Source organism: Solanum verrucosum, unplaced genomic scaffold (genome assembly GCF_900185275.1).
Source record: "Solanum verrucosum unplaced genomic scaffold, falcon-dt-bn FXZP01000037.1, whole genome shotgun sequence".
In the NCBI taxonomy this organism is placed as follows: domain Eukaryota; kingdom Viridiplantae; phylum Streptophyta; class Magnoliopsida; order Solanales; family Solanaceae; genus Solanum; species Solanum verrucosum.
The window spans coordinates 352763-377567 of NW_026020240.1; the positions used below are offsets into that span (position 1 = coordinate 352763).

At 33.7% G+C, this 24805-nt stretch overlaps 4 protein-coding genes across 5 annotated transcripts in view; 1 reads left to right on the plus strand and 3 right to left on the minus strand.

Annotated features, from left to right (window-relative positions):
• LOC125832840 (uncharacterized) overlaps positions 1-24805 on the plus strand; it is a 592533-nt gene that overhangs the window by 94877 nt on the left and 472851 nt on the right. The window lies entirely within an intron of this gene.
• Positions 4864-7129, minus strand: LOC125832831 (probable endo-1,3(4)-beta-glucanase ARB_01444). Its single transcript, XM_049512021.1, has one exon. It carries the CDS (start codon positions 7127-7129, stop codon positions 4931-4933), a length of 2199 nt encoding a protein of 732 aa, XP_049367978.1. The 3' UTR covers positions 4864-4930.
• LOC125832820 (disease resistance protein At4g27190-like) lies at positions 10370-13398 on the minus strand. The gene is made up of 4 exons (XM_049512011.1): positions 13086-13398; positions 12421-13007; positions 10961-11844; positions 10370-10862 (listed from the first exon to the last, which is right to left on the minus strand). The coding sequence occupies exons 1-4, from the start codon at positions 13396-13398 to the stop codon at positions 10370-10372; spliced, it is 2277 nt and encodes a 758-aa protein (XP_049367968.1).
• Positions 13507-15141, minus strand: LOC125832821 (uncharacterized). Its single transcript, XM_049512012.1, has 2 exons — positions 15061-15141; positions 13507-14105 (listed from the first exon to the last, which is right to left on the minus strand). The coding sequence occupies exon 2, from the start codon at positions 14077-14079 to the stop codon at positions 13507-13509; it is 573 nt and encodes a 190-aa protein (XP_049367969.1). The 5' UTR covers positions 14080-14105; positions 15061-15141.

Sequence of the window (24805 nt, forward strand, 5' to 3'; positions counted from 1 at the left end):
GTAACCGAGTCAACCATATGTGTATATCCCCATATCAGGCATGGAATCCGAGCCAACCGTTAGTATATACCAGACGTGGTATTCGAGCCACCCATGGGGATATCTTGTACTAGGCATGGTACCCAAGCCAACCAGCAATCACAAAAAATCATGCATAATCACAAACATAATGAACAATAATACTTGAAACCTCAAGTCACATAAACATGTTCATTGCATGAAATTATCAACACGATATCATTTCATGTGTTTTCATATGTCTTCCCCAACATACATTACACAAGTGATACTAATGAGCAGTAAACATGCATACATACACATATTGAACAACACAACCATACCAATATATTAATGTCCCAACATTGAACCACATTTTGAGTGCACATGGGTTCCCGTTGATTACCACAAGTACCAGAAATGACTATAACCCAACAATTTCATAACACTTAACCTTACAATTATCACAAAATCGCCCAATAAAAAAACTCAAAGTTAACAATCAAGAACTAGAGAACCGCCCCATAGTCATTATCTTTCCCCACCTTAACAACAATAAACAACAACCTTTAACCATTCAAACTTTGTGCCCTAAGGCCTAGGCATGAAATCTCCCGTCAATCTTCAAAATATCATGTAATTAGAAACATGTCTAGACTACTCAGTTAAAAAAACCTAACCTACCTAGACGTCAAGCTGTTGCGACAAGTAAGTTGTGCGGTTGCTGATCTTCCTTCTTATTCACATTTATGAAGGCTAAATAATCTAATAATAACAACTATAAGAGTAATTAATAAACTACTCTTCCAACAAATACTTTGGATTTCAGACCCACTAGATCTACCCTCCAATCTACTCAAAAACTCTATATTTTGAAAGGGTTAGATCAATTTCTAGTCCCAAGGACAATCTATCAATGCTAACTCCAATTCAAGAGATTTTCAACCTATAAATTTCCTTTACATCAGAAAATTCTACCTAGGTTAACTTTCTACCCCCATCATGATCAATCTAATGTTATTCAAGGATTAAAGAATCAAATGAGTGTAAGATCGATGAAAGGACTTACCTTGAAGGAGGAAATCAATGGAAAATTTAAAAAATCACCATTTCGTAGCTCTAGCCCGACTTTGAATGAGGCTTAGGAGTAAAATAACATTTTAGGTCTAAAAATTGCATTTAATTGCGCGTATCCCGCTGTAGCAGTCCCGCTATAGAGGTCTCATCTTTTCAGCACGGACAATCTTTGGTAAAATGGTCATAACTTTTTATTACGAACTCTAAATTATGCAAACGTGGTGGAGTTGGAAAGAAGACTAATAGACCTTTAATTTGAAAGGTTATGGGTCACCTAATTCATTATAGTCTGAGACATATGGTTGTTTGAAGTTGACCTTAGTTTAAACTTAAGCCCGAAACTAAATCGTAAAGGCACTTTCAATTGAACATTGTGATAGGGGCATTGTACTACCATAATTCATAACTAATGCACTCGCAACCAAGGAATTGATCCTAACCCAGTGACGAATGAGACTCGTGTACCTTTACCACATATATTTTCAGTAACAATGGAATAGGTTGTTACAATATATGTATTGATACATATATATTTGAGTTATAACCTTCATATTGACACATGTAGTCGTCAAATACAACATGTATCTAAGCATATCTCTTCTTTCTATTCTAAAACTCGCTCACATTTGTCCTCTCTCTCCCAATCTTGATCGATTCTCTTCTCCCTCTAATAGCCTTAATATATCGAATACGGTCTAATATATATATTTAGAATCTCTCCTCTCTCAAACTATGTCTATGAATAGTAGGGGTGTACAAAATCGAACCGCAAATCGAACCAAACCACAAATCGAGTCAAACCGGAAAAAAAACCCGACTTGTGGTTTGGTTTGACTTGGTTTGGTATTGGAAAAAAAACCAACTATATTTGGGTTGGTTTGGTTTTAACTAAAAAAAAAATCAATCCGAGACCAAACCAACCCGACATTATATATGTAATTTTAAAATTTTATTTATACATAAAAATATTTACTTTGATATAATTTTAAAATATGTCTTATACTATTTCATAGTTTTTATCTTTTAATATATTATTTCAAGTTTAAAACTTAGAATTCAGAATGGTCCAATAATAAAGATTATAGTTCAAAGATGTTGATAATTATAATAAAACTTAAATCAAAATAAAATTAATACTAATGCAAAAAGAAAATTAATTCAACACTAAGAATGACAATAATATTGAATATTTGTTCTTTAGTTTTACATTGGTTTAGACAATTAAAATACATAATCTAATTTTAATTTTTCTTAAATATTTAATAATATAACTAATACTTATTAAACTTATTTTAGCATGATTTTGTACTTTTAAATTATGATCATTTTCATTATGACTTTGCAATATTTATTTTATATGATGATTTCATTATTATTTTTTATTGAATATTTTAGTGTCATCAGTACTCGTCTCATATTTTGTATTATTTTCTTAAGAAACACCTTAGATAATTGTATTTTGGTTGGACTAAAGAAATATTTGGAGCACAAGTTAATTATATGTTTGTGTACAAACTTTACCGAAAAAATCCCAAAATCTGAAAAAATTCGAGGTTTATTAGTTTGGTTTGATTTATAAATTTAAAAATTTGACACAATGGTTTGGTTTGGTATTTGAAAAACCAGAACCAACTCGAGGTTGAAAAACCCAAAAAAATCTGAATTTTATTAGTTTGGTTTGGTTTATAAATTTAAAATTCTTACACAAATGGTTTGGTTTGACATTTGAAAAACCCGAACCAACCCGGTCATGTACACCCGTAATGAATAGTAATTATACAATTATAGCTACTCCTGTACGGGCCACCTAACTCATCCTGTATGGAAAGTTATGGCCGTTTGAAGTTGACCCAAAACTCACATCTTAAGTTTAACTTGCAAAATTTCAGATTTTGCTATTTCCAATTTAGTTCTTTCTATTTTTAGCTCTTTCAAATACCGAGGTGTTACATGTAAGTTCCTCTAAATATATATATTAGAGCCCGTCAATATGAGCTTGACCCGCTAAGCTAGATCAGCCTAGTTCACGATTTGATAGAATTGGACTAAAACTACTAGAGTCCATTTTAGAATGAGATTTTTTTAGTTCACCTTAAGTAAGCCCATAGGCCTGTGAGTAGGGTTATTCATGGTTATGGTTAAAAAATCAAATCGAACCATAATCCGAATCAAACCGATAGTTGGTGTGGTTTGGTTAGGTTGGTTTTAATTTCTTAAAACCGATACTATTTGGTTTTGTTTTACTAAAAATAACCTACAAAATCAACCAAATCGAACCGAAAAATTATATATATAAATTTATAATTATTTATATATTATTCATAAATAAAATATAAATATTTTGTTAAATTGTAATTAACTTAAGCCTTAACTTACCATTTTCTCAAGCCCAACACTTAAATTTTAGCCCGACTATTAAAACCCTAAGACCAAGTCCATCAAAATCTATTACTTTAATCTTTACCTGCCCTACGTCACATTAGATTGTCATATTTTCTCTTAATTGAATCACTGTATTCGTATAATAATAACTCTAGTATTGCTTAATTGAATACATAATAACTTTCTTGTGGATTCTTCATGTATTAGGTGTCAGTATCTATCGAGATGTGTATATTCTCAACAAATTTAATTTATTACTTTCAAACCCAAAAATACAAAAAATCCAAACCAAATCGACAACAACCGAACCGACGGTTATTTTTTTCATTTGGTTTGGTTTGGTTTTAAAAAATTAAAAATAGACTAAATTGGTTTAGTTTTGGTTTTAACCAAAAACCAATACCGAACCATGAACCCCCTACCTGTGAGGCTTGAGCGAGGCTGAGCTGGGCCAGCTCATGAGACAAACAAAAAATAAATATTTCAAAAATATATAAATAACGGCAAACACTAGTGCAATGAACTCAAATCCAAATCCAATGATGACTCCAACTAGTTTCTCAACTATATTAATAAGGTTAAAGTTCAATTACAATTTCACAAAGTAAATGCAACAACTCAAAAGGCATAAGCCCAAAAGGAAATACAGAAATGTTGAAAGTAAGAACTAGGATCGAATGAAGAAGGAGACGAGAAACTAGACGTAGAGAAAGCAGAATGAGAGATACAGACTTTGCCTAAGCATGATCATAATACACATTAACTATTCTTTCTAACCGAGGGTTCCTAAAAACTAGTTGATAATTGGGCCTGGATCCCAAATCAACCTTTCTGAAGGTCTTTTGCTTCTATTTCTTGGCCCAACAGTTGCCTGTGTGACATCCCTATAGGTATTGACGCTGGACTTGGACTTATTCATAACAACTAGCCGTTATGAAAACCATCCTAGCAGCCGAGACGAATGTTACCCTTTATTCATAAATGTCATTAATTAGGCTATTTATCACGAGTTATGGAAAGTGATCCCTATATAAGCTATGGGAGATCACCACCTTGTAGAGACACATAAATCAAATCATTACTCTACTGAACTACCATTTTTTTCCTAGCAATTTCAATACTCGTCTCATAAGCTCATCGGATCAACACATGCTATATTAATCCTTTATCTACTTATCATATTCAATTCATTATTTTGCTTGCTTTTTAGCTATTAATCATTTTATATGCCTAGCATCAAGACTTTGTTTCTTATCCTTTAAACCTTATTATTAATTCAATTGTACCAACCTTTATAAGGTAAACAGTGGTGCCATTCATATAGAGGACTAGTTTCATTCTTAAAGCCACATTGTAGATAAATTCCAAGCTTGATCATTTATTTAGAAACAATTTGTGTAAGTATTACAATCCATATTAAACAAGTACATACATACATTATACATTAAGGTTTACTACATTATAAGCCATAAATTCAAAGAGAGTAATGTCGAAACCAGCAGAAATTGTTTCCTCTGTCACATTCCTCTGCTTCATCACCTCTAGTATGAATCCACCACAGAAGATTTGTACGCGAGTTTCCATCGTCATAACTAGTTAATCTTCTTGTTTTCTCCAAAGCACTTGTTTTATCATACATCCCTTCTAAAGCATACACAAACCCCTTCCACCCTTCTCCAACGCCTCGTCTTGCAAGAGCTGGAGTTGTCCATTGAACCAACTCTCTCACGAACCGAGCATCAGAAAATACAACTTCAGTAATAGGCAATAAAGGTAAAACCTGAATACCAAGTCTGCATTCTTTCCAATCAGGTGGAGCAAACCAAAGGCCACTGTCCCTTTTATTAGACCATAAAACTCCAACCACACGGTTATTTTTCGTGTATTCCTCCACATACAAGTTGCTTTCCTCTTTAATATGCCACCAAGTTTGTGCTGAATGAATCTCCATAGCTGAAAGAGTTGATCCAATGGCAACAAGATGAGTGTCACCATATGCCAATCCCATTAAAGCTGATGAATAGTACGCGCTCACCGCTTCACTTGTGCTCTCCTGGTTCCTTCCATCTGCAAACTCGGTTAAACCCCCTGCCCAAGAATGCAATTTCCACAAATCAAAGCACCTCAACCGCGTATAGTGTGAAGTTTCTCGCCTGCTTAAGTTCATGAAATCCGCCATAAGAGAATAAGTTTGTGGCCTATACTTTCTTCCCCACATTGGATCTATCTTGACAAGCACTGCAATAGCATAAAGGAAATAACCAATGTGGTAATGGTGATCATTATATACTCCGAATCCAAAATCAGCACCGGAATCCATTGAACCTTGTTTAGTTACAATTCCACCCCATTTTGTATCATAAAAGAAACCATTTGCTTCGAAAGTTCCATCTAACCAAGGTTCAATTGTATCCTTCAAGAATTTGCGGATTGCTGGGATAACATCAACGTAACAAACCTCTTCGGCTATCAATGCTAGCCTTGCAGCTCTTGCAATCAACTTCCCATAAAAGTAAGATGATGATGACAATGTTGAGATTAACGTTGAGTTCAAGTCCGCGACATCCTTAGTCAAAGCATCAATTATTTCAGAACAAGACTCCTCCTTTACACCTTTAATCGAATGCCATGTTACAGAAATCGGATCACTCTTCAATAGCCACGAGTCTCCAACAACGCCAACAAGTTCACCATCAATACTATTGTACTTAAAATCCTCCAAGGTAACACCTGAACGATCCGAGAGCAGTTGAAGATGCAGGGGATGAGCAAGCATCAACAAGTCCCCCCATCCAGCCTTTTCCCACTTGTACTCGACACAAAATGGCTGATTGAAAACAGCATTACCAGATTTAGGATAACAAGAACTAAACCGATCAAGAACTGCTTCATAGTCAGAATTTGGCAAGAGAACAATCCTTATTGTACCTGAAAACTCACTAGAAGTGATATTATTCATATCATTGCTCAAATTGATCGGTGAAGACGCGTACAAAATCCATGTTTGTCCATTATTAAGCTTAATAGTATATTTGGTGAGAGTAGCATTCCAAGAGCATTCAAGAATAGCATGAATCGTAGAAATCTTAAGTGCAACATCAACAATGACATTACAAGTAACAAAGGGACATCCCCTTACAAGAAAGAACCTAAGATTACTCGATGGAAGGTCCAACGTAACACTAAGATCACTAAATGATGAAATAACATGAGGTACATTTGGATTAGGATTATTCAACATAGAAATAGTGAGATCAGCATTGAATATCTGGTAAACGAATGAAGGATTACGGAACTGAGGTGGGTAACAAATACTAAGAGATGAATTCGACGATTTTATAAGATATGGATGAATGTATTCAGGCTGATCACCATTTTTCAAGACAAAGTTTTGAAAGAAAGAATTTGTAGGCAAAGGAGTTGACAAGAGATTATGAGCGAAAAATTGAGACGGATCAGGAAGGACAGTAGATTTTGCTTTTGGAAACAGAAAAGGTTGTAACAATGGCCTAATTTGTTGTTGTTGTGTAGACATTTCAGGGGATTTTGGTGGACTAATTTGAGGAGTTGGTGGCTCTGGCTGAGGAGGAGGTAATTTATAGTGTTTTGAACGTTTCTTGAAAGGTGTCGTGACAAATGTTTTGACTCGCGTAGTGATCTTTTTTAAAGCCATGACAGGTAATTTTAGTCGCGCAATATTGAACACCAACCAAACAAGATTAATTGCGCGACTATGTTTACCTGCCAATAAATTGAAATACTAATAATAATGATGAAATTTCAACTGATTTCCAACCTCACAAGAGAGGAAATTGGGAATTAGAAAAGAGCAAGTTGGATATTGCTTATAGAGGCGTTTAAAAATAGGAAATGGTGCCTTGCCTATACGCCAAGGCAAGATTAGATGTATGTTTACCTTTGGGGTTTTGCACATATTCCGATTCTTTCGTTTCACTCCATATATTACTGATCGTTAAAATTTGTGATCTAAAATAACTTAGATATTTGTTGTAGCTATATATAAATAAGGGAAAATGCTCAAATATACTATCGAACTTTAAGAAAAAACTCATTTGTGTCATTCATTAAAAGTTTGACTCATTTATGTCATTTTTGTTTGAGAAAAGGCTCATCCATGTCATTATTTGTTAATTGAAAACAAGTCCGATTTTGCAAAACCATTATTTACACGTGGTCAATTATGATACGACTCCGTTTTTTAAAGGGAAGACTCAAATGTGCAATCGAACTTTGAGAAAAAACTCATCTATGTCATTTATTAAAAGTTTGGCTGATCTATATCATTTCAGTTGACATAAATGAGTTTTTTCTCAAATGAAAATGGCATCAATGATTGAAAGGTTGATAGCATATTTTGAGTCTTTTCCCTATAAACAATTTCATTAAAAGTAAAAGAAGAATTTTATGGTTAAAGTGTTTCTAATTATAGACTTGTATGTGATATTCTTTTGGAATGGACTAAAAAAAGAAAGTGTACCACATAAGTTGAGACGTTAAGAGTATATAATTTAAGTATATTCTTAAACTATTTATTCCACACACATTGATTCAATTTTGAATACACTTTACTGTATAGTAATGTGCGTGACGGCAAAGAGGAAGAATTAGTTGGATGGCAGGTGAACATGAAAATGTTGTGGCCCTTGTGGGAAGAGTGGCAAGATATCTCCTAGTGTAAGACGGAGGTTGTTCTCGATATGCATTATGAAGTCATGATTTTAAAATATGATTTTAAATTAGGTTTGGACATGTGATTTGAGATCTCAAATACTTCAAAAAAAACATGATTTGAAATTTGAAAACAATCATTTTAAATTCTGCAAAAAAAAAAAAATTGGGAGTAGGGAAGGGGAAATCAGTAAGAGATTACAATGTGGGAATCGAACCCTCACCAACAAGGTGGGAGTTCGGGTAGTCAACCAACAGACCTACAACAATTCCGCATTGCAAAATATAACTCATGTTCTGCGTGAAGAAATTATTTATACCATGTGAAATAATTATATTAAATAATAACTAGTTACTACTATTACTAACAAGTGGATCTTTATAAAATTATGTGTATAATTTCGAAGTTTGTAATCACAAATATTTATTTATAAAAGAACATAAAGATATGTGACTATTGATGTGAAACATTACGATATATTTTGATATATTGTTTATGAATTATGATTTGCTCATTTGGTAAGATTGTATAAAAATTGAGAAATTTTGATAGTTACATAACTTGTGCATTTCCGTGTTTATAAGAAAAAATACAACTCAATAAATTCAACTTGCATGTTCAAACAATACTTCAATTTCAAATCATGATTTCATATTGCATGTCAAAATGAGTCTATAGTTAGGCAGACACAAATTGGAGATTTCAAGTTAACTTAGGGACTATTTGCTTGTTGGTTAGTGAGGAGTTATTCATGTATTAAAACTAACAAAATTACTTTGTACATTTTTAGGTTACAAATATGAGGAAAAATCTACCATAAGTTGTACATTGTTTTTCTTCTCTTTTTCCACATAAAAAACAGCATTGCTAATACAATCTTTGATTCATATTTTCTTTTCGTCTTGCAAATACATTTATAAGTCACGAAGAAATTTATGTATTTTTTTTGTTTATATATAATAGAAAGTATAATAACCAATTAATTTTTACATTATCAATATGTACATAACTCTAATTAGCAACCAAACAAAACCCCTTAACACCGAACTTTTAAAATTATATATTCAATTTAACATTTATATAAGTTTTTTTTAAAATTATTTTCATCGTATATATCTGTATTTTTTTAATGGAAAATATTGAAGGAAGGGATGAGTTGAAATGGATTTGAAGAAGGTATGTTTTGCTGGTTTGTTAAGCAAAGAACGGGAATCAATTAAATGTGAAAAGTCTTTTCGTCTACGGTAATTCATTTTCTTGAAAATAATATGCGTAGTTATAGGGAAACAGCCAAATGTACCCTTAAGACCTTAACTATTTTTATTTTTCTATTCCATTCACCCAACTCTTTTGTTAGAAAATTTACCTTGTATAGCTAAATATATATATAAATTTAGGATTTGAAACAAGTTAGTTAAAATATGTCATCCAATATTAATTTGTGTGATATTTTTACTAAATATAAAATTAATGTAATAAAACTTTAGTTTATGATGCTGTTTTTAAACTTTATGTTTGCACCAACCATGAGGTCCAACTGCTACTCCCCTTAGGTTCTGAAATGATAACAAAGGGAAAAAAGAAGAAGAAGAAGAAGAAGAAGAAGAAGAAGAAGAAGAAGAAGAAGAAGAAGAGTGAAATTGAAGAGGAGGAGAGATGTAATTAGATTAGCATAGCAGTGAAGCTGAAGTGGAGAGACTAGCAGATCAGAGAAAGAGAAAGAACTTGAAGAGCACCGCCGTATGACGTCGCGCAATCAGGTTTTCTAATTTGTATGTGAGTTTTGGGATTGTATCCAATTTGATAATTCATTTTCCTATTCTGCAAACAGTTTTCATGTGCTAGATTGTTTAGAAAGTATAATTGGCTAGGGTTAAAGATTATCATCACACAGTTCTTCTTTGGAAGCTACAAAACAATTAACAAATTAGAGACATAAGTTAGAGATATAGAATTAAAACAATGGAACTAATTACTTACTTACTTTCACTTATAGCAAACCAACACATGGATAGGATAGGGAGGCATTCAACATTATATGCAAAGGTTAATATAGGAAACCAATCTTTATTATCCATGCGACTGTGCTGTGTTTGATGTCAATTGTAGAAACTTATGGCACTATGTGAAAAGATAAAAACAAATGAATAACCTTCCACAAATGTACACCCCTTGATCAATAAGTGCCAATGACTTCCATGTTTGTATGTGTACCTGTACCAACTACCGAACCTTACTACTGAAAACCTCTCGTGCCATTGTGCTAAAGAATGATTGCTCCTCAATCTCTGCTTTAAGAAGATTTGATGCGCTACCCAGTCCACGTTTAACAGTGTCAGCCATTTTAGGACACTCCACAAGAACAAATTCTTCTAACGATGGTAGATCCATACAGAAAGCCTCTGTACAAAGCCGTTCCACGCTTCCAGATTTTGTAATTCTCAGGACTTTCAACTCTGACAGCACGATTATTTTATCGTTTTCCTCTTCCCTTTCCCTTTCCCTTTCACTTTCTTCATTGTTTATGAGTTCTACCAGATTTGGCATGTCATTTACCTTTAACTCTTCTAGTTTGCCAAGACTTCGAGCCGAAAATAGATTTCTCAGGTTTCTGCAGCTTCCTATATGAACAGCTCTGAGGTTGGGAAATAAAACATGTCCATTTTGAACATTTGCTGAGACACCTTCTGGTTCTTCTCCTATGATTCTTGTCAATCTGTGACACTCCACAATTTGGAGATTATTCAGTTGACATAGATTTTGAGCAGCTACAGATGGGATTATGGGAATACATATTCCAAGTTATCACAATACCTAATCAATACATCAGTTAGGTTACTGAAGCATTGTTTATTTTGAAGGGTTGCATTCAGGAGTAACTGCTTAGCTACTCTCCAGATTTCGAACAGTGTAGGCAATCTAGCTAACCAGATCTTTTTGAGCGTTGAGAGGAGCTTCTGTTCTTCATCAAAAGCTGCCTCGTTAAGTTGAAATATATCGAGTAACTTGTTACATGAATACACATGAACTTCTTCAATACTTGATAGCCTCTGGAGCAAGGAAGTTTGAATTAGAAAAAATAAATTATCACAATTTTCAACCCTTAGAATCCGCAAATTCTGGAAGGAACCTGGTTTGATTGGGAGGACAGAAAGTGAAAATAGCTTCTTGAACGTCCGAAGATGTAATTTCTTCAAAGATCCTAAAACTAAAGGTGCATCGCTATGAAGAACCTCATCAATGAAATAGGTAATTTCATCATTGGCAGTTATTTCAAGAGTTTTCAAGTGATTTAAGCCCCCTTCGACATCAAAGATACTTTTTAGTATTACCTTGGATGCACAGAACATTGTCAATTCCTTTGAGAATTGAAGCATATGCTTCATCCCATTTGGTATACCAGTCTTTATTTCTCTAAGATAGAACCTCCTAGAGTTTGGATAACATATAGCTGAGTGGTAACCTACTGTTATCTCAAACTTGTGTATGCTAGGAAGATCAAAGTTCTCAGGGAAAGCTAGAAGGGTGGAGACTTCCACACACAAAATATTTAATTGGGGCAGCGACATTAGCTCAGACAAGCTTACTTGGCCACTCCCTTCAGTAGATCCATCAGCTAGCTGCCACAATCGAAAACTCCAACCCATATAAAGTTCTTCTAATTGAACAAGGCGCGATAGCAAGTTCTCCGGGATTTTCTGAAGGTACACACAGAATGACAAATCCAATAGTCACAAATTAACCAAGTCCCCAAATTCATTTGGAAGTTGTGTGATAGAGGACCCGTATAAACTTAAAATTTCCAGGCCCTTTAATTTTCCAAGAATAGATACATCAGCTAACTTGCAGTGGTCTAAACGTAAAGTTCGCAGGTTTGTGAGAACTTCAACGGATGATGGAAAACTGAGGGGAAATGTATTTTTTCTTGTGGCATTCGGGACTAACTGATAGAGAGGATTTAGTGAATGGATACCAACCCTTTCACTTAAATCCAAAACCTGGAGCATTTTCATCTGTATAAAAAAGTCCACTGGTATCTGTTCAAGACTTTCATTTTCTCCAAGATGTAAAATTTGAAGATTGGGGCAATGTACATCACTTGGAAGCACATGGATATTATTGTTCATGAAGGAAATAGCTGTTTTTTTGGCTGAATGACTCCCTTGGTGGGCACTTGTTCAGATTGTGACCAGCTCTTACCATGAATCCATGCTTCTCTTCAGATGCTATATATATAGCAAAGTCACGAACAACATCATGCATTTTAACGAAACCTCCTTCCCAACATCAAGCAACAGGCAAGATGATTTAAGTTGGCCAACTCTTAAGCACACTCTGGCTCTAGCTTCTTCAATAGTGTCCACATCTGAGAACAACCCTTTTCCTGTCCAGTCTCTAGTCAAGTCTTCAATACTTATTTCACGATCTTCTGGGTACAAACAACACATCAGAAAGCACAATCTGATTTCCTCATTTTCCAAAAAATTGTAGCTCAAATCCAGGCAGGAGAAAATGGTCTTGCTTGCATAAGTGGGGCTAAAGGGTTGGGACTTCTTAAGGAGCTGTAGTGCTGCTTCCCACTCCACTTGTTCTTTTCCTCGTAATGCACTTCCAACAGTCACAAGTGCCAATGGCAGGCCTTGACATTCTTTGACAAAATTCATGACCGTGCTATCCAACTCCGGACAAAGGTCAGAAGTGCTCGTGCAAGCATATTTCCTCAATAAATGCGACGATTCTTCTTCTGATAAAAGTCTCAATGGTATTCCTTTGGTCCCTATAGCTGTACATAGATCTTTTTGTCGCGTGGTAAGCATAATCCTACAGGCCTTGTGCTCATCACCATGAGGGATCCCTATCTCTGCTAAGTCAATGTATGACCAAACATCGTCCAGTATGAGAAGTACGCTCTCATTGGACAGTCACGTATAAAGTCTACCTGCTCTTCCTAATGTGCTTTCCTCCTCAAGTCTGTGATTTAACATATCCGCAATTTGACCCTGGATCTTTCTTATGTTTGGCGTTTGGGAAACAACCACCATTATAACTTCCTTAACAATTCCACAGTCTCTAGCCAATTTCCCTACTTCTACGGCAAGAGTGGTCTTACCGATGCCCCCCATGCCATAGATCCCTATCCCCTTATAGTGGTCATCCTTTAGTTCCTCAATGATCTGATTCACTGCTTCTCTTTGCTGTTGAATAATGTTTGCCACATTTTTTCTTAGCTGGTAAGCAATAATTGGATCCATGGTTAGTCTTCACTTGATAGAAACATCATCCGCACTTAGCAGAGCACCATTTTCTCTACTGACGTTTTGACCAACAACGGATGAACTACTTGCCACCATCTCAATAACTTAGTCCTCTTCGGGTTTTTCTTGGTCAGAAATGAATGGTATATTCAAAGGAAGGGCCTGCGGTATGGATACATCAGATGAACTACTTGCCACCATCTCAATAACTTGGTCCTTTTCGGGTTTTTCTTGGTCAGAAATGAATGGTATATTCAAAGGAGGGGCCTGCAGTATGGATACATCTTCCGTGAGAGTTCTACCAAGAAGTTCTTGGATGGTCATGATTTTCTTAGTTGCCATCTTGCTCTGCTTATACCGTGAGACCAGATGAGGGAGGCACATTTTGCTCAAGTTTTGAGTTTTATCATCCCATGATTTGATCTCAGCAGTGATTGCATCTACCTCTTGTAACCAATTTTTAACTGTGCTTTTGATTTCTCTGTCATTTCTTTTGGCATAGTTCACCAATGCTTGGATATCTTGTGTCTTCTCTTGCAACCTTTCAGCCTGCTTTCTCAGATTGTCGGCATTTTTGTTATACTGATAAAGATATCTTAGTTGATTGCCGAGAGGGGCCACCGTATAGTCAACAGCTTTTGCCACCAATGAAGCACCTAATGTCATCCATGGCTGCATTGTCTCTAGACTCTCTAGTCTCCCACCTGAAGTAGGTGCCAAATGAAAGTTTTGAGTATATAAACAATCTTTCTACAACTGGAAATTAGAAAGTATGACAGTAAGTAGGTTTGTATTACTATTCTGAACCCTAGATGAAACTTTTTCTCATGTTGCAAATAATAATTTTATATATTTACCACTTATTATATAGATAGAACTAGAATCTCTGAAGCAGAAAGAATTTGGTTGGAAAGGGAGCTTGAAGAGGATGAAATCTTCTTAGTCATTAAACATTGTGTCCCAGATAAGGCACCAGGACCGGACGACTTTACTATGACATTTTCTCAACATGCTTGAAGCATTTCATGGTAAAATCTATCAATCATTTATTTATTTCCTTGATTTCTAAGAGGAAAGGGGCAATTGAACTCAAGGATTACATACCAATTAGCCTTATTAGTAGTGTCTACGAAATTGCATCAAATCTATTGACAGAAAGACCCAAAACAGTGATTGGGAAATTGGTGTCAGGAATACAAAATGCTTTTGTTAGGGGACGACAAATCACAGATGCAAGGGGAATCTTAGTAGCTCAGTTGGTTGATAATCTGAATCCCCACCTTATTAGTGAGTGTTCGATTTCCCCTTATTTCAGGGTTGCATATGAACATGCTTAAGAGCACTATCTATCATGTTACCCAAGTTTCAAATATGGAAGAGCTTTCAGATATCATGGGTTGCAAGGTTTTTTTCCTTTCCTCCACTTTTCCGCGTCTTCCTTTTGTTGTTAAATATAAATCTATTGAAATCTGGATAGGAATTGTTGAAAAAATTTAAAGGAATTTTAACAACATGAAAAACACAGTATCTTTCATTTAGTGGCAGTCTCAACACTAATTAACAATGTTCTTGTGAGCATGAAACAGATCATGAAAACTTTAGCAATTTGTTTGAGTACAAAGATATGAAGTAGAATCAAGAGAATCCGTGTAAACATACCTTTTGGTCTCTAGCTAGTTGATTGAACAAAAATCTACTTGCATAGAAATATCCTGTGTCTTTTCTTTTGGTTTCTTCTTTAATTTTCTATTAAAAAAAATGGAACACTTTGTTGACAAACTACAAAGTTGGCTATTTCAAACATGGAGCTACTTGCATTTTTATTTATTTTTTGAGAAGGTAACAACTTGTATTCTATTTCCACAAAAACAGAAACCTGCCACAAGCTACTTGCATTTTTTTTGCTTTCTAAACATGGTTGTCATTGACAAATTAGGTTCTTTTTTTTGAATGGGTCATGTCAAATAATTGAGTTTGTGATGACTTTCATAGATTTGGCTCCCCTTCATTACACTTTGTCTCTATTTTGTTAACTACATATTTAGATGAAAAACATGTGTCTTATTTAATTTTTAAAGGTCACGATTATATTGCATTAACAAGTATCAGAATCATAGTTAAGTGAATAGGTTTTGTAAAAAGTTCTCTCCAAATTTTTTATTGTTTGGAATATTTTTTTATTTTATTTGAAACTCAATATATATGATGATGAAAATTCCAAATACAGTTATCCAACTGGAAGTTGTATTTCAAATTTAAAATTGTGTTTCCATCATACTTGTCATTTTTGAAGTTGTAAATCAAAGCATTAAATCATGAATATTATTCCAAATATTCTTTGCAATAAGTATAACAAAACACATCTCAATCTTCCTAAAAATCAAATATTATTTATTTTTTGAATAATGTCCAAACACCTACTTAAAAGATAAGAAAGTCATTTTAGGGATGTTGAAATTGTGAATGGATTTTGCATATTTAAAATCACATCTCGAATAAATAATTTTGTAAGAATAATATTTCTCATCCGCTTTATTCGTTACGTTCTTTCTTCTCCGTGTTTGTGTTCTTTCTTTCCCTTGTTTGTTATCACGTCAATTGTCCATTGAACCTTGTTTTAAACACTATGTAACCCATGAAAAATCAAGATGCTATTCAAAATCAATATTAAAAAATAAATAAAATGAGTAATGGCAGAATGAAAAAATCAAAAGGAAAAAGAAAATATCAGCAAAGAATTGGCACCGTAGTAACCTTCAAAAATTATAGAATTTATATCTATCTATATATATAATTAAGGAGAAACATAGACAAGGTGATGTAACACCTCTCTATGGCCTCCATTTGCATTTATCTTTTTTCTCCTTTTTTTGGCTTTTTTTCTTATTAAATTAATTATTGTATCGTAAAAGTAAATTACTTAATTTCTTACAAATAAATATTTTATTAAAGGGGGAACATTTACAATAAAAACTCTTCACATTCTTTTTTTATTTGTTTGTCTCACTTGTAACCATAAAATGAAAATATTACGTTATATTTTAAGTATTTTTCTCTTTATTATTTCATTTATTCACGAGGATTTATTACTCATGACTTACACCTCTTTATACTTTTAATAATATTCATAACTCCCATAATTTTTATGTCCATAACCTCCAAACTTAAATTTGTAAGTTTATAATGTCTTATAGTATTCCTTTATTTTGTCTATAAATTCATATTGGTTTGTGAATGAACTAACAAGTAACAAAAAAGAAGTACATGAAGGTAAGAGATATTTCATTTCATTCTCTAAGTCTTTATTTTTCATTTCCTCTATTTTGCCTATATAAATTCATATTTAGTTTCATGAAGATTCACATTCAACATTATCATTTTCCTTCTTCATCATATTTTTTGTGAATTAACTAGCATGTAACAAAAAAGAAGCAAAAGAAGGTAAGATATATTCATTTATTTTTTTTACTTGGACATGCTTTCTTAATATTTTATTTATGTATGTATTATCATTCACTAAGCAAATATGATAAAAAAAAAATACATTTACTAATAATGAATAATGTGTTGTCAGTATACAATTGTTCTTTCTAATAGTTAGTTTGTGGAATATTGTCACACCCCAAACTCAAGGGGCGCAACTAGCTCCTAATGCCAAAACTCAGGCCCGAGTCGACCCTGCTGAACCATTTGCTACTAGCGCATGGCAGTCACATGCAGTTAAGAAAACAAACAAGTATATCTTGGCTTAAAACTAAGTCCTCGGCCTGTAAGGCCCCTGTCAACAGATCTACAAAAGAAACAGCTACTCCCAAGAATTCATATAAAGAAATTGTCAACTAGCACAGAAGTCCTGATTGGGCCGTCAAGGCCACCATGATCTATATACCAAAACTGAAAGCATGTATATAACAAGACAATGCATCACACAACTAACAAGCTTCAGCAAACCAACAAACTAGGCCAGCATGGCCATAACGTAGTTATAAACTCCACACACTAGTCTGCAAGCCTCTAAGAGTATTAACGATTGGTGGGACAGGGCCCCAGCCTACCCATAAAAATATGTACAACAAAATCTAACAAACCTCCAAACCCTGGTAGCTCCGGAGGAAAGGGGCTAGCCAACCGGATAGAAGTCAATTTTGTTGCTGAGGAGGTCTACTCAGTCGTCTGTCAGGACCTGCATGCATGAATGCAGTGCCCCCAGGCAATGGGGTGTCAGTACAAAATAATGTACAGAGTATGAAAGGCAATAGGCTATGATCGAGTATCCTAATCTACTGGAATAATTCGATAAATAAATCAAGGATAAGATAAGTGTACTGACCTGCTCCTAAATCTAAACTTATCAAAAATAATAAAACAACAACCTAAGAGAGCCCCCATAAGCTCGGCAGGTACAAGCAGCACACAATACCACTTACGCAGGCCCCTATAAGCCTGGAAGGTGCCAATCACTCTATATATCCCTATCGATAGTCCCCCTAGCCCTGTAGGCAATCACATAGCCCTCTTAGGCATTAATATAGCCCCATAGCAGCACATAGTTCTCTTAGGTATCAACATAGCTTATAGACAACTCATAGCCCTCTTAGGCAACAACATAGCCATGTAGGAAGCCCATAGCCTTCTTAGGCGTCAATATAGCCCTGTAGGCAACTCATAGCCCTTCTAGGCATCAATATAGCCCCGTAGGCAACATATAGCCCTTTTAGTTATCCATATAGCCCCATAGGCAGAACATAGCCCTTCTAGGCATAAATCACATTCCTGCAGCTAACCACAATAGTCCCAAGGGCAACAATAACAATCAAATCATTAAAAGCGAGCAATCTAATTATAAGCAACCTGTACAAATAGACTCTAAGTCGTGTCCAACATAGGGACGCTACTAACTGAATAAAAATCCCGACAAGGGAGGATTAGATCAGCTCGAGCAGCCAATAATCAACAATAACGGCTACAATTATATCAAGTATATTAAGGAACATGTCGTAAGTAGGGAATAGCCTTAACATACCTTTTTCGCTAAATTCACGTGGCGTAATAACTTTTACTCATAACTCCCTCGATACTACAACAAGGTAGGACCATAATCAACACACAAAATAAAAGATACCATGACAATACGATAAAAGATATGTATTTCCGTCGCAAATTGCTATTTGCTGCTTATAAAAGCTAGAGTCGATGAAAGAAGGGTCTTACCTCAATCTTAGGTTCGTAATACGCTTCAAAACCTTCAAATATATTCAAACCCTTGCTGTCCCTACACTAAAGTGTGATATGCTACGAAATCGATAAAACAAATTATACCACGATGATGAGCCCAACACGTAGAACAACTTTCGTCAAGGACTTAAGTCGAGAAAATCTATACTTCACTTGATCCTAGAAATGGGTTTCTCTAATTTCTCTAGTTATTAGCTTAAAAATGAAGAAAAAGTTCGAAGAAGAAGATATATGTAACTTTCCACCGACCTAGGGCCTCACCTCACGTGTCTGTTTGCGCAGTCCTACAAAAACGCAAATATCTCTCTATTCTGAAGTCATATGAACAAACGGTTTGATGCGTTGGAAACTAGACTCGTAGACCTTCGATTCAATAGTTTCTGGGCCCCATAAATCTTTATATATTGGGAGAAAACCTCCAAGACATTTGACCCAAATTTCAGAGAAATCTTTAAGAAGGAACTTACGATAACTTCCGCCAACTTTTATTTTGCCACTTACCTAACTTCAAAACTTGAGATGCAACACTTGAACACTTAAAATAGGACATACCACATCATTCTTAATTTATTACCCACCCTCCTTGTATTTCCATGGAGATACGAGTAATTTTAGACGTTTCGAAAAGTCAGGGTGTTACAAATATAATGTAATTTGATTATAATATTTGTTAGATTTCAAGAGATGATATTTGTTAGTACTATTGAAAAATAATACATAGATGTATTACAAACAGTTTAAATTTCTTCTTTCTTTTAATATAATTATTTTTTAATTGGTATATGATATTTTCTTTATTCATATTTGTTTATCCAATTGATATACCATATGATGAAGAATTTGACATATGGAGCAAAATATGATGGTGGATCTACTTGCAAAGAAAGATGATAGAAGAGGGGGCGGGGGGGGGGGGGGGGTGGATAATTAGAGATTATTTTTGCTAAAACATTTTTTACTTTGACTTGTATTAGTTATTTAGCTACTTTTGCTAAAAAAAAAAATTAAACTTTGGTTTGTATAAATAATTTAGCTACATGTATTGTCAATGCTTATCATTTGGTCCTTTTATGAAGCACAATTAATATAATTATCTCATTTCAACAAAAAAAAATTGTGATGATTAGGAGTTTCATTTTTATTATACTTGCAAAAAGTAATTGAAAAAATAAAATATTGATTTCATGATGCCCTTTTTTTTGCGCATGTAACAATCTATTTTCGTCGCTGTTCTTTTTTGTTTGAAATGTACCTATAATATTTATACAGTCATCGATTATTATATTTTTTTTGTTCTTTTTTTATATATATATTTTCACCCGTTACTTTCATTTATTTATTTATTATTAATGCATTTAATGTCTAATAAAATTGTACATTTGAGTTATTTATAACTCATGTCTCTTCATCATACTTGTAACTTCTAATCTTAAATATTATTCATAATTTTTGTATGTTTCATTTTTCATAATTCTTATAAATATTTAATTAGTGTTTAAAAAATTATAATAAGCAAATGTAATAATAAAGACACAATAAATAAAATTCAATTTCTTTTTTACAAAATTAGAATTTGTATAGAAAATTAGTACTCCTACAAAAGATAGAGGAAATTTAAACATACAAAATATTTTCAACATAATATAATATATTGTTACTTCAAAATATTACCTCTTATTCCATTTACTTCACCACAGTGAATATTTCGTTCTACTATATACATATGAATAGTTTGCACTTGAAAAGATGCAAAAAAATATTATATTTTATATGTATCATATCGTAGATGAAGAGAAATATCAATATTATCTTATATATTCGACACTAACCTAAATATGTTATAAAATCAAGCTCCGAACAATATAATATAAGCGAAGAAGACAAGATAAGTAGATGAAGGAGAAGACTTTTCTTCTTACTCAAGTGTGTCATCCAAATGGTGAGTGATATCTCTATTTATAGTGTTGAGATATCACTCCCAAAGGTCACCAAATTAGTAGATATATGTTTATCCATTAATGTTCTTATCATCTTGGAAGCACCCATACATGAATTGAATTAATTCTTGGATAGATGTAATAGACAATCTACACAATACAATAGATTTATAACACGCCCCCTTGGATATCAATAGATAATGTGTTTCTTTAAAACCTTACTAGAAAAAATCCAGTGGGAAAAAGCCTAGTGAAGAAAAAAGAGTACACACATCTCATAATACGCTTTAAATGTTGCCTCGTTAAAAACCTTACCAGGAAAATCCAACTTGGGACAAAACCATGGTTAAGGAAAATAGTACAACGCGTGTTTCACTCCCCCTGATGAAAGTTTCACTTGATATCTCGTAGACGACGCATTCAAATCTTGTATCTCAACTTCTCAAACATTAATGTTGGCAATACCCCAGTGAATAAATAAGCAAGATTATCACTTGAACAGATCTGTTGAACTTCTATCTCACCATTTTGTTGAAGATCATGTGTGGAAAAAAAAACTTTGGTGAAATATGCTTTGTCCGGTCTCCTTTGATGTATCCTCCTTTTAATTGAACTATACATGCAACATTATCTTCGTACATTGTGGTTGGTATATTCTTTTTCAAAGAAAAACCACACATTTCCTGAATATGATGGGTCATTGATCTCAACCAGACGCACTCTCAACTGCTTCATGGATGGCTATTATTTCTGCATGATTTGAAGAAGTGGCCACCAATGTTTGCTTCATTGATGGCCAAGATATTGTTGTGCCTTAACACTTAAGCAAATAGCCAGTTTGAGATCGGTCTTTATGAGGATGATAACGTTCAAATATACTTCTTGATAAGAAATATAAAGATTGTATGCAATATATTTACCCAACTATGAGTCGGGGTCGATCCCACAGAGAATATGGAAGAATATTGTTAATAGCAAATATTTAACTCAATAGTCGTTATATAAAAATGGGGGGGTTTAAATTGAAATAAAATAAAATAAATAAAAAAATAGCTTTGAACTAAGTATTTATTTATATTCAGATTATTAAAAGTAACTAGGAATGTGTTCCCCATAAGCTCATAACGCAGTAATCCTAATAATAGTAATCATTTTCTAGTGTATTACATGCAAAGTGATAAGTTAGATATCTCTAAATCCTTGGTTCGGCATCTAGAGAATTTCACCCTGCACCTTGGTCCGGCTACGTGTGTATAATTTACTAACCCTTACCTTTACCTCATATTAGACATCATAATCGATGTTTGGGTTAGTTATTACTTCGCACCAATCGACACTAGACTATTAGATAGTATCACACTAAATCTATGTTGATAATTCTTTTCTTGTTGATTACCTCCTTGGTCCGGCAAGTAGCAACAAGGCGAGTTCTAACGTTGACCACCGTTAAAAAGACTTCTAGACGAAAGAATTATCAATGCATGCTTCAACACTATTCACGAATTACTTAGTTATTATTCATACTTTGTTAATCGCTTATGGTTCCCACAACCCTAGATATGAAAGTTAGCTACTCATTATCTCAAAAACACAATCAAAATTCATTAAAATAAATATGCTTGTATTAATCATAAAAAGTTAAGAACAATAGCTAAATTATCTTTTATTAATCACGAATACAAATAAATAATAAAGGAGAAGAAAGAATAAACCACAATTCTCCGGCCTCCACGGCGGCTCTTCCAAAGTTTCTAAGCTAGAAGAAAATTTATATTGTGTCTTGTATCTTGGTTCTTCGCTTTTAAATAATTATTTCTATGCACTATTTATAGATGTAGAAAACCCTAAATAAAATAATTGAATAAATTAGGAATCCAAAACCAAAAGGAATTGAATTCCTTTTTCTTTTTCGCCGAGTGAATAGTAGTGCCGCCTCAATGAATTTGTTGATTATGCACTGTCATTCATCAATTGGCCAGTGCATTGAGAGACTGGCACGTGGCAGCTTATTCATTCAACTTAAATCTTTTGCAATTCGCAATATGCCCCTTTTATATAAATATAATATTTTATTCACTTTAATTCAATAAGATGGCTGCTTGATTTTCTTCTTGAACCTTCAATCTTTAATTCGTTTTAGCTCCAAACTTCTCCAATTTTCCACCAATTTAATCCTATAAATAAAATACACAATTTAGCACAATCCATCAAATTAATGCTCAAAAAGGACAAATATAAATAATAAATGTGAGGAAATAATGATTAAAAATATGTATTTTTAGCCTCACATCAGCGGATCAGATAAATATCCAACATTTGTGTAACCAATCAATTCTGATTTGGATTCATCGAAATAGAATAAACTCATGTCCATGGTCCCCCGAAGATATCTAAGTATGTGTTTAACACCATTTTCAATGTCTTTTTATTGGAGAGGAACTGAATCTTGCCTATAAACTTACTATAAATAGATATCTGGTCGAGTATTGTTAGCAAGGTGCCAATTGCACTAAGATATGGAGTTTCATCACCAAGAAGCTCGTCATCATTATTTTGAGATCAAAATGAATCTTTATTTATGTCAAGCGATCTCATAATCATTGGGTACTCAATGAATGTGATTTCTCCATATAAAATCGCATCAAAAATTTTTTGTGTATGTTAATTGATGGACAAATATTTCATTCGTCAAATTTTCAATCTGTAGGTCAAGACAAAATTTTGTCTTTCTAGGATCTTTTCATTTTAGATTCCCTTCTCAAACACTCAACAACTTTTGAAAGCTCTTTAAGAGTGCTAATAATGTTCAAGTCATGAACATACACAACTATTATAACAAATTCAGATCCTGATCTTTTCATAAAAATGCAAGGTTAATTAGGGTCTTTTTTGTATCATTTCTTCCTTGATTATTTCAATTCATATAAGGATTCTTGAAACTTTATTGAAAAAGTTTCTTTCAAACCCTTTACATGCTTCAGGCACATTGAATGCTTCAAGAATTTTTATATAAGCTTAATTGTCTAGCTAGACATGACAATTATTCATTATATGCATTCAAGTTTTTCATATGTTGCCAGATCAAAATAAAGCTCATTACATCCACCATAGGAGAAAATATCTCCAATAATGTCAAGACTTTTGCGAAAAACCTTTATGCTCCAAGGCACAAACCGTACTTGATATCTTACGATTGTACTATCGCATATTAATTAATTTTTACCCCACTGACATTATACCTTGATTTATGGACTATCAGTCCAAAACGTCACTTTCTAAGTGAAACAAAATATACTTGAATTATGCATTCTATTTGGCCAATCATTTATCTGTCCACATTATGTGACAAATTTGAATCAAGATCCTTGTCACGATCTATATCATTGAGTGCTACTTCATATCAAAAATACCGTCGACGGTTATTTGATATCGATTCCAATATGACATAACTTATCGAGATCTCTTCATTTCATCATTTTTAGGTACATAAACCTTTTTCAAGGTTTTATGAAGTGATATGTCGTGGTGCTCTTTTATAGCACTTGCCTCATTATCATGACCATATTGATCATTTGTTCTTCTCCTTCTTCAAGGAATTTTACATTTGGAACCGATTGGTCTATTACGCTTCAAGTGTATCATAGACTCTGTCCTTCAAGGACTTCTCTTTGGAGCATTTGCAGCTGAATTATAGCATAGGGTCAATAAATTCATCTTGCGGTAGATTTGCAACATTATGCAAAAGAATTATCCCTTGAACTTCAAGTTCACATTATTATTATTTTTAACAAGGATCTAGATAATTCATAATTCACCTCACATATAATTTTCAGCTATCAATCATCTCTCCCCCTAATGTTAGAAAATCTAACATTCATCCCAACATCATTTGGGATTCATCTTTGTGTGTGGTGGGGATTATTGTGACCTTAATTCATTTCCAAATTTATTCCCACACTAAAGAATTGACTTTAACACCTAAGCACAATTTAAGAATCACCCAACACGACATTATACGTAAATAAATAATAGTTTGGGTCTTGACTTGAATTTTTTTTTGGGTGTAACATATATTAATGGTGTTAAGTGTTGGAGGGATTGGGGGGTATTTTTTTGGAGTCTCTTTTGATGGATACCAGACTGAATGGTGTAAAGTTCGTCTTGTTGTATTGCCTCAGGATCTATCCACTCCTATGAGATGTTACTAACTTTTTCTTCTTGTTATTAGCTAT